Source organism: Aspergillus undulatus (genome assembly GCF_047715775.1).
Source record: "Aspergillus undulatus strain CBS 261.88 unplaced genomic scaffold BDV17scaffold_70, whole genome shotgun sequence".
Lineage (NCBI taxonomy): Eukaryota > Fungi > Ascomycota > Eurotiomycetes > Eurotiales > Aspergillaceae > Aspergillus > Aspergillus undulatus.
The window spans coordinates 136,468-146,649 of NW_027396674.1; the positions used below are offsets into that span (position 1 = coordinate 136,468).

Below are 10,182 nucleotides of genomic sequence, written 5' to 3' on the forward strand. Positions count from 1 at the left end.
AAAATGAAACGCTTATCGGTTGAAAAATATTTCAAATGTGGTGTTGGGCTTTAACTATAAGAAGGCGTGGATCTAATATGCGCCGGCAGCTTCGGCACAGATGCACTACGTCACTCTGAACGCGATTGACATCACACACTCTGCCAACAACCATGCACGCGCAAATGGATAACAGTGGACCAGAGCAGAAAAGAGCAGGGAAGAAGGCAGTCTGAGGAGAATGCTCTGCTCAAACATCATCTAATCGCTCAGCCAACCTCGAGCGACTTCCTGACCCTTCATAGATACACCTCCAACGCAAACGAGAAAGACCTAGATACACACTCACTATGCCACAAAAATCAATCCTCTCGGTCAACGCCGGCTCCTCATCCGTCAAAATCACCTTCTACACCCTCGAGAACTCGCCCAAGGCGATCGCGAATGCCCAAGTCTCCGGATTGACTGCGCCCCCGGCAACACTAAAGTATACGGCCGGCGACAAGGAGCACAAAGAGGAACTGAAAGAGGGCGAGGCCAGCAGTCCGCAGGATGCATTCAAGCTTCTCCTAAAACGCTGCTTTACGGACCCTGAGCTGTCAGAGATTGCGAGCGCCGATGACCTAGCTTATATCTGCCACCGGATAGTACATGGAGGGGACTTTGAGGGCGAGGTCGTTATCGACGATGAGACGTATCACCAGTTAGAGCAATTGGAGGATCTGGCTCCTCTGTACGTTGCATTCAAACAGCATACCTATCAAATGATCAGAGAGTATGCGCATTAACAAGCAACAGACACAACTTCTCCGCCCTCGAAATCGTCCGCCTCGCACGAAAAGAACTGCCCAAGGTGACAAGCCTTACCTTCTTCGACTCCTCCTTTCACAAGACCATGCCCGCCTACGTGACAACTTACCCAATAGACCAAGAAACCGCGAAGCGCAACAAACTGCGCAAGTACGGCTTCCACGGGATAAGCTACTCGTTCATCTTGCGCTCTGTGGCCAAGAAGCTGGGCAAGCTGGTGGACAAGACGAACCTGATTGCCTTGCATATCGGCAGCGGTGCATCGATGTGCGCGATTAGAAATGGCCAAAGCGTTGATACGACGTATGTTCGATGATCTCCATTATTGATTTGCCTTGTCTGCCATGCCTGCCTTGCTTGCGTCGGGTGTGTTCGGGGGAAATACCGACCAGACAAGATGGTGGATATTTGAGAAGCCGTACTGACTTTATCGTTCTCCCTTGCAGGATGGGCCTCACCCCCCTGGCCGGACTACCGGGCGCCACACGCAGCGGCGATATCGATCCATCGTGAGTCCCACCCTAAGACCAGAAACATGTGCCAGATCAGAGCAGATCAGATCAGATCGACCCTGCGTGCATATTGCATTTGTCCGTGCACCCCATCGCCTGAGTGAGAAGGCTAATTCCCGGTTTTTGCTTTCCTTTCGACAGGCTCGTGTTCCATTATACCAGCGAAGCAGGGAAACTCAGCCCTGCGAGTACCAAGGAAATGCACATTAGCACTGTAGGTAAGCCCCTACCTACCAGTACCTACCTGCCTGCCTGCCTGCCTACCAGCACCTAGCACCAGGCATGCCACGCAACATACCACGGAAACCACATCCAACCCAATCAATTAACAACACAACACAATCCAGGCCGAAGAAATCCTCAACAAAAAATCCGGCTGGAAAGTCCTAACAGGCACAACGGACTTCGCGCAAATCGGCGTCCCCAACCCGCCCAGCGCCGCGCACAAGCTCGCCTTCGATATCCTCGTCGACCGCATCGTCGGGTATATCGGGAATTACTTCGTCAAGCTTGATGGGGATGTCGATGGGCTGGTCTTTGCCGGTGGGATTGGTGAGAAGAGTGCACTTCTGAGAGAAGTTGTTGTGGGGAAGGTTGGGTGTTTGGGGTTTAAACTTGATGGGGGGAGGAATGTTGAGACTGGGAGCGAGACGGTGAGTGAGATTTCGGGGGGGTCTGAGGGGGATGGGAAGGATGGGAAGAAGAGGGTGTTTGTCTGTCAGACTGATGAGCAGGTAAGTCCCTATATTTTCGGTCTCTTGGATGGTATACTAGGAGTACTTGCTGACGGTCTTTACGCTTACAGTTTGAGATGGCATATGGATGTGTTCAGAGGCAGGGTACTAAGAGCTAAATTGAGCTTGATATCATGTCTGTAGGACATAGGATGAAATCAATCAATTTGATAATGACTATAAAGTATGGACTGGTTGATTGACTGATTGACTGACTCATGAATTCAAACCGATCATCAAACGTGCCTGCAAAAATATATCTGTATCGCCGTTGAAATTAATATATCCAAGGCATACCCTACCCACATTGTCGCAGCGGATGCTTCCCCCAACATGTCAGTCTCAAACACACAATACATATATTAATTAAGAACCGTCAGGTCCGTCACAGGCCATGGCAAAACCCCAGCCGTTAGACCCAGAGGTTGGAGAATGGCGACCAAGAAGTCAGAAACTCATCTTGTCCCGGAAGGTGATTGCTACTATGGTTACCTGTCAATCTGTTTACCTTTCAATCTGTCAATCGGCAAGACACCGGTCTATCTACTCATTATTGATCCTTCCTCGGACCCTGGCAGGGCGTCGGCATCGGCTTCCCAACAAACTTACGATGATGAGTTCGCGTCTCTTTACCTAGGTATCAAAGCAACCGATGGACCGACCGCCCAACCAACATACCAAGATTTCCAACAGACCCCATCAATCGAACCTCAAATGTTGATTCGTGAACCTTGTCTCAACGTCTGGAATCTCGAAATTGAACCCAACAGCTAAGAACACCTACCCGTAATCCGCCATCTGAGGACAAAGAGAGGGAGAATGCTAGAAATAAAGCCCCAAGTGAAGCACGCTGTAACGGTGCAACACCACCTCACCTGACTGATCAGGATCTGCCCATCACATTCACATCTATGGCATCGATATCATTCGGTTGCTTCTAGCCTCCACTTAGTCCCTTGGTTTGATGGGGTACTTTTGGCCGAGTGACCTATCTATCGACGGATCATGTTCCGGGTTCCGGCCGGGCGATTAGGCTGTTAAGCACTTGATCCTTTAATATGTCAATCTGGAATCGAATAAAGGTCGGACGACCGATGATCTATTGGTGATAAGACAAAATACATAGATTTCGGAGAAGGACTCCGGTCTCATACCGAGTATGGATGCTGGGGGAGCGAGAACAAGCACGACATTGGGTGTCGAATATATAGATGACTCGCCGTGTCGTCTCGACCCTTTTCCACTCTGTGGAGTCTAGAGTCGAGTCTGGAAGAGCAATGGAATTAATCAACTCACTGGATGGACGACCTGACAAGCATATCATGGATTGTCGTCCCTGGAATCCTAGGCTGGTCCATTTCCCTCCGAGGTGATCAATAGTCCATCAAGCTCGAAGTGAAGTCACAGGTACCTACGATTTGCTAGTTGACTCCGTGAGCCAAGGAGGCAGGCGAGGAGCACGGAGTGGATTCCACTCCGATCAGCGATGCATCTTGCATGTCCCAATCCTAGTGGAAACCAATCCGCAAAGAGGCGGAGAGTGATAGTGATACCAACAGAGCGGATGAAAGAAGTTGCCACAGGATACAGCGCTACTGATACCTCGTTTCTTTATCTGTTTGTCGCAATGTCGATGCATTCCTTGAGTTGCGAGAGCAGGACTCCAGTCAAGAGCTGGAAGATGAAGGAAGAATGGGGTTGGCACAAGGGGATTCTGGAGGATTCCAATCACTCGCGGGCCGAAGCGTTCGTCAGTTGCGTGTTGCCACCAAGGTCCTCGTACTTTTGTTAGTTACCCTGGCAGTAGTTAGTTAACGTAATTCACGGGTCGTTCGACCAGGCTGTATGATACCATACTAAATACTACTTGTTCAACCCTTATTATCTTGACAAGTAGTAATAAAATGAATATAAAACTAGAATAAACTAATAAATAGATATTTAAACCTTTGTTAAGCCCATTTCTCAAATAGTTTTAAGCTTATTATAAGCTATAAATCTAGACTACACTTAAAATACTAAAAATACAGCTGTATTATGTTACCAGGAGAATTTCTTAACTTTAAAGAAAATTGTTTTTAATACTAGTTTAATACTATAGAATAAAGGTATATATCAAGTTTAAGTCTCCAAATCCTATAGTCGTTAAGATATTAAACTTTAGAAATAGTATTTAGTATGGCATACAGCCTGGTCGGATGACCCATGAATTACGTTAACATCAACTATTAGTAAGCAGTATAGGGAGGCCCTGGTAATCTTCGCGAAGTTCGATTACTGAAATCTGAATGCCAGGGGCCTAAACCCACCAAGGAAGGCCGATCAGGGGCCGGGGGCCATCTGCAATCTGCATGATTATCGCGAGTTACCTGGTTCATGGGACAGGCTAAGAGATGGCGAAGTAATTCGTTTTTCAGCCCTCGGAGGATAAGCTGGAGTCATGGATCTCAGCTCTGACTCCCAGCGCTGACTCTGACGTGGCTGCCATGAATACATGTTAACATAATCGCCACGCGGTTGTCTGTGTAGGAGTACAGAGTACAGAGGATACGTCTGAGTGTGCACCGTCAAGGCGTGCCGAAATAGAATCATCCCTGGGAGCGTCATGTCTGATTGCCGCCTGATTGATAATGAATCATTCCCTCGTTCTAACATAATGGACAGTTTGGGGGTCAGGACTCAGTTTCAGCTGTCAGTCGTTGCTTTTTGCTTCCCGTCGGAGTCAATAGTCGAACAAATACGGAGTATTTGTGTATCCAGTCGCATATGCCGATAGAGTCTTACGTACTGTCGCCTGAATTGAGACCGACTTGAATTCAGACTCTGGTGTCAACGACTGAGCGCCTGAATTTCGGCCATAGAGTATCTTTCTCGTATTCGAAGATCATGTCTAATGATGTGGCCATGCGATCCGGATGCAGTGCAACTCTGTTCCACGAGCCATCTAAGCAGAGTCCTCCCGCTGACACAAGGGCTGAAAGTTTGAATCTGAAACGAAGCCTTGGGTTGCGTTGTATGGTGGTGTAACTGTGCTTTACGGGCCGAAATGAGGTGCAATTATTGCGACCGTGAAGACCCGGAGACTAAGCGGTGTCTGTCTACCTTGTCCGAATCCATGTATTGGATTTTCTGAGCGTGTAGGCTATCGCATACTGATAGAGATCTCATACTTGTGCATAGTTTGCGGAAAGATGGCTTGACCACCAAGGAGCAGGAAGACCTCACCGGGCGCAGTACGTTATCTCATCTCCCACGGATCCTGAAATCAAACAACCAGGCATCCCAAATCGTCTATCGTAGTATTGTGCGGCTATATCGGATGGCTCAAAAGTTTGATAGGTCCCGGGATATGGCATTCGGGCGGGTGCGTGGGAGCGGCTGCGATCATGCAGTTGGTTTGCTTTTCCCGGCTGCCGCGTCTGCAGCTTGCCCGCCAGCGACTGATTAGCGAACCGATTATAGGAAGGTCAACGGAGAGGAGATGATGATGGCAGTGTTTGACTCTGAAGATTTTCTTTTCCTTTGAAAAAGATCACGAGACACCGTAGGCAGGCGAGGGAGAAAGGTGAGACGTGGCAGCTGCGACCGGGTGGAATTTCAGATGAATGAGACTAGACTCAGAATCAGAGTCAGGCTCACTGGGGTGTTCAGTCCAGCTTACCCGCGGATTCTGGGACGGTCGCTATTGAAATATGTCATATCTTCTCGGCTGTCACAGCTGTCGGATGAGATGGAGACGGTTCCAAGATTCTTCATGAAGATTATCCAAAGAAGCGAGACGATTGAGTCAAACCCACTCAGCGCAGACGGAGATTACTCTGAGTCTGTAATCTTGATTCCCAGTGAGGTGGATGCTGCTGAGACTGCCTGAACTCTGGACTCTGAACTCATTATTGTGGCAGGTGCTTCTTGGCACGTGCGGCCTGTGTAACAATTAATGCGTCCGACTACAGAGTACGGTGGGGTATATCTGATGATAATTGTGAGATATTCAATCAGAATATGATTAATCCGTCCTCAAACAAAGACTTACCTGGATCATGATGGGTTCCAGCTTAGTATTGGAATTCAGCCACTGTTCAAGGCCCCCCCCCCCTGCTTCGATCGCATAGCTCATCCCAATAATTCTGCAAGGCCTGTTCGCATTCAGCGATCAGACCCCCGGACCTTCTTCAGCCTCCCGCTTGTTTGCTGGCGGATCGGTAGATCGCATAGCTTGGAACTGCAACCTGCATGCACGCAAATTTAGCATGCGCCTAAGCGTAGGTATCGTTGTACGGGCAAGTACCATTATCATGGCTAGTTCTGATAACCGCCTCTTGGGGTGGGTTAGTTTATGATCTCCTGCATAGGGACGGATCACAAAACCCCTGTTGCCATGCGAGGCCCCGGCCTGAGACTTGACCATCTGTCACTCCAGTCACCGTTCAATTTGAATGCGGGCGTTCTCAAACCCCAGAGCTCGAACATCCCCAATCTGAGCTAATGCATGCTTGAAACAAAGTTTCTGGTAGAGGGCGACTGAATCAGGGGGTAGCAGAGTGATGAACCAGGGTGATCTTTGTTCAAAGAGTGTTGGGACTCAGACACTTGACTCGTCTCTGGTGACAGCCATCTCTTGTGGAGGTCATATCGACTATTTGCCACTACGGACGAGGATGAGGTTCTTTGTCGGCGGTTGGACTCTCAGTCTCCGCATGATATCCTCATAACGGAAGTGGCTGCAGTCCGAATGCAGTTACCCCGTGGGCAATCATCCTTCCTCACTGAGAAAGTACGGATGCACGATGCATGATCAGCGACGCAGCGAGAGATGAAGATCTCCTGAAAAAGGAGGCGGCGATCATCCTGCAGGCACTAACCCGGGAGGGCTGTGGTGGAACGCGGAAGCGTCTCCCTGCCAACCCCGTCTCAACCACCACAAATCATTTGGCTCAACCGTTTGTCGTCTGGACCTGGACCGCGACCGTCGTTCTTTTTTGGTTTCTAGCGTAGTTCTAGCTGTATTGGTAGCCGGATCGTTCTCCGTCTTAGTTTGTTGGGCTTGCCTAACCCGCGTTGGTGTGGTTTCCGAATCATTACATCGATGAGGGTGTGGCTGATAAATGATTGGTACGGGGGTCCGCGAGCTCATCAATTGTGGAGAAGCAAATCCTTCCTTTGGGTGTTCTGGCAGAGTCCGATTGCATGGGCATCTGTTGGTATGTACATATTCGATGAAGCACATCGTAGGTGGTCGTCCCTTTAGGCTTTGACGTGCCAGATGGAATCGCAAAGTGGTCCAACGGTCCGCGTCATGAACCATGGAAGGGCTTCGCAGAGTCTGGACTCTGAACTTCCAGAATCGTTCTGGAAGCTGGATACCCGCCGGGCTGCAGCAGGCTGGGTCGATGATCGGCTTTGCCAGCGCCTAACTAGGCAGTTTTTCTGCACCAAGCCCACTTAATGCATACACCAATGCAGGAACATCTAACATCTGCATAGCCGTCGATGCTGGTATAGATAACGTACCGAGGGGGTTCGCCGGTATCCAGAATTTCTGGAGGAAGAGGTCCAACTCCCAACCGTCCCATGTCTGCGGTTCAGCCGACGCTCGCTGGAATTCGCGCACTCCTTCGTCATGGAGACTCCGTTCTGACTCACGATAGGCTATTGCTCACCCAACCTAATATCGGTCCCGCGATTAAACGGTAATCTTGCATGACCCCGCTGGACCCCGGTCATCGTCGTTGTGGTTTTGGCGAGTCGCGACTCGCTGACCATGACCAAAGTACGTTAACGTAACACAGATTTTCCTCTACCGCGAGGATCAACCTTGCATTTCCCCGGAGCTGAGTCTCTGGGCGCCCGGTGTCCTGAGTTCTGCGAGTGCTGAGAGTTCTCTGATTGACACTGACGTTGAATCGCAACAATGAAACATGCTTACGCGCAGCCAATCCGCACCGCCAGACCATTGCCAGCAAAATTGGCATGAGGGAAGGAAAAAAGTCTAGGGCCCCGAGACATGTGCTTCTGGCGGACAGACGTAACCGGTTTCCTGCGGGTGCCGAAGATGGACCGCGGGCCCGCACCCGCGTGGCTTCTGCTAGGATCAAATCCAATCGAACTAGGAAGCCGATCCTTCGTTTTGTCGCTCAAGAATCAAGACGGCCTTTTTCCGCCGAGACGATCCACCCACTATGAGCGAAGCTGGAGACGGGATATTTTCCCGGTCGCCTGTGGCTATAGCGAATTAGCGACCAAGGCAATATAACACGGGAGAAGTACCTAGGTCTGAGAGGAGTTGAAGGTGTAACGGCTCAGCTGCCACGGCCGTTACCCCAGGCCAGGCGAGCCCAGGCAAAACGAGTTCAGAAAGCTGGAACCGAAGAGAGTGGAACGGCGGAAAAGCAGGTTGCCTGGTCCGCTGTGGGGGAGAACGCGTTGGGAAAGACGCTAGAAGGATGGAATCGGCGAGGAAGATACGATGGTGGTATCCAAACATCACACTGTACGTAACCTGTAACTTGGGACGGGGGGAAGCGGGAAGCTGTGGGTTTCGATATCCTCCGTTCCAAATCTTTTGCAAGCCAGCCAATTCCAGGCCCTTGCCCAGGCGGACTTCCCCCATCATGGTTGTGCAAAAAAGCAAGGTGCGCCGGAAACAAAACCAAAAAACGATGTGAAAGAAGCCCTACAAACTCACAGAGGATGGAGGAGATGTTGGTTAATGGATGTTGGAGATTGGAAAATGAGAAATCAGGATGGCAGCTGGACGACGGAAGGTTCGCGACTTCCCGCCCGTGAAAGAACTGCTTCAAAGACATCGCGACCGGCCAACCTCCAACTCCAACTCCGGCAGCCGTCATTGCTAAGCGCCTGCTCCCACCAGTCGGATGATGTCAGTTCATGTACCTGCGTTGCACATCACCAGGACCTTGGGTCAGATCACCCAACAGGCACATTCTTGAAGTCATGTATGGAAGCGCCAGGGCGCCAACTTGCAGGCGTTTCAACTTTTGAGTCTACACAAAAATCAATACGATTCGCTCTCCCAGGGCCGGGGAACTTGTCAAGCGTCAAGCTACAAGCGCTGCGTCTTTATTCTGCCTCGGTCCCCAATAATATCCAACCATTGATGGCGTTTACGCTCATTTGCAACAGCGCCACCAATCGCAGTGACGTGCTGAAAATTCAGAACAGACAGATTGATTGACGTTTGCAACCCCGGTTGGAGATGAAACAAATGATGGGCGAGACCCGACCTGTGTTGTATAGGGCTTGAGGATCACTGCGGCCGGCCTGTCTTAGGGCCCCTGATTCTGGTCAGCGCGATTCAGCAACCTTCGTCACCACGCGAGACGTGATCAAACCCAAACAAGCCTGGCGGGTCCTCTAGACGATGGGGACTGGATTCGGATCCATCCGCGGTCCTCTCTGCTGCATCAAACTGGTCCGAAGCATCGGTTCCTAGCTCTGATTTCTCTGAGCCGAAGTGGAGAGCTCTTCATTTCTTCCTTTATTTCGTTCTTTTTCCAGATCAGTTTCAAGTGCGCCTTCGCGGTTGGTGGGCTGGGCCTGACGCCATCTTGTCTATTGGCCCCTTGTTTCCGTAATACTCATCGCGGATTTATTTTTGGGGAGCAATCAAAGTTCTCCGAGGTGTTCCCGGGCTCTGACTGCGCAGCCGTTGGGCCTTTCAGCTTCTTCACTAAGCCGCCAGAATCGTCATTGGGGCAATTCCAACATCCAACATTTGAAAACAGCTCTGGCCACTGCGAGGGTGAAGATAGCTAGATAACCGATCAGGAGACAAAGAAGGGTTGCCCTGAAGGGATGGAAAAATGGAGCAGAGAACCCCCTAAAAGCCAAAGAAAGGGGCAAGGGAAAGATGATGGATCGCTAGCCACTGCCTTCGCGTACCTTACCATCGGGACGGGTGAGCCGCAGAGCTTCTAAATTCTGATTAGTAGTATTCTTTCTGTAACAAACATGACGATGAATCTATTATTCTGAGTTTTTTTCCTATTCGGGCTTTTATTTTATTTCCCCCCCTTCGGATCTCTTTTTTTGTTCCTGTTGGCTTCCATGAAGGTTCAAGCCTTGCTTTTTTTTTGTCTCTATTTTTTTTTTTTTTTTTTTTTTTTTTTTTTTTTAGTCTGTCGCGT

The 10,182-nt window shown here is 49.9% G+C and overlaps 2 protein-coding genes across 2 annotated transcripts; one reads left to right on the forward strand and one right to left on the reverse strand.

Annotated features, from left to right (window-relative positions):
• The first annotated feature begins 4 nt into the window (after nt 1-4).
• Nucleotides 5-2,326, forward strand: BDV17DRAFT_301176 (putative acetate kinase). Its single transcript, XM_073764201.1, has 6 exons — nt 5-712; nt 778-1,092; nt 1,236-1,298; nt 1,443-1,515; nt 1,649-2,035; nt 2,107-2,326. Exons 1-6 carry the CDS (start codon nt 330-332, stop codon nt 2,152-2,154), a joined length of 1,269 nt encoding a protein of 422 aa, XP_073611177.1. The 5' UTR covers nt 5-329; the 3' UTR covers nt 2,155-2,326.
• Nucleotides 2,327-6,658: 4,332 nt separating this feature from the next.
• On the reverse strand, nt 6,659-7,547 carry BDV17DRAFT_219957 (uncharacterized protein). The gene has a single exon (XM_073755576.1). The coding sequence runs from the start codon at nt 7,338-7,340 to the stop codon at nt 6,879-6,881; it is 462 nt and encodes a 153-aa protein (XP_073611178.1). The 5' UTR covers nt 7,341-7,547; the 3' UTR covers nt 6,659-6,878.
• Nucleotides 7,548-10,182: the final 2,635 nt, after the last annotated feature.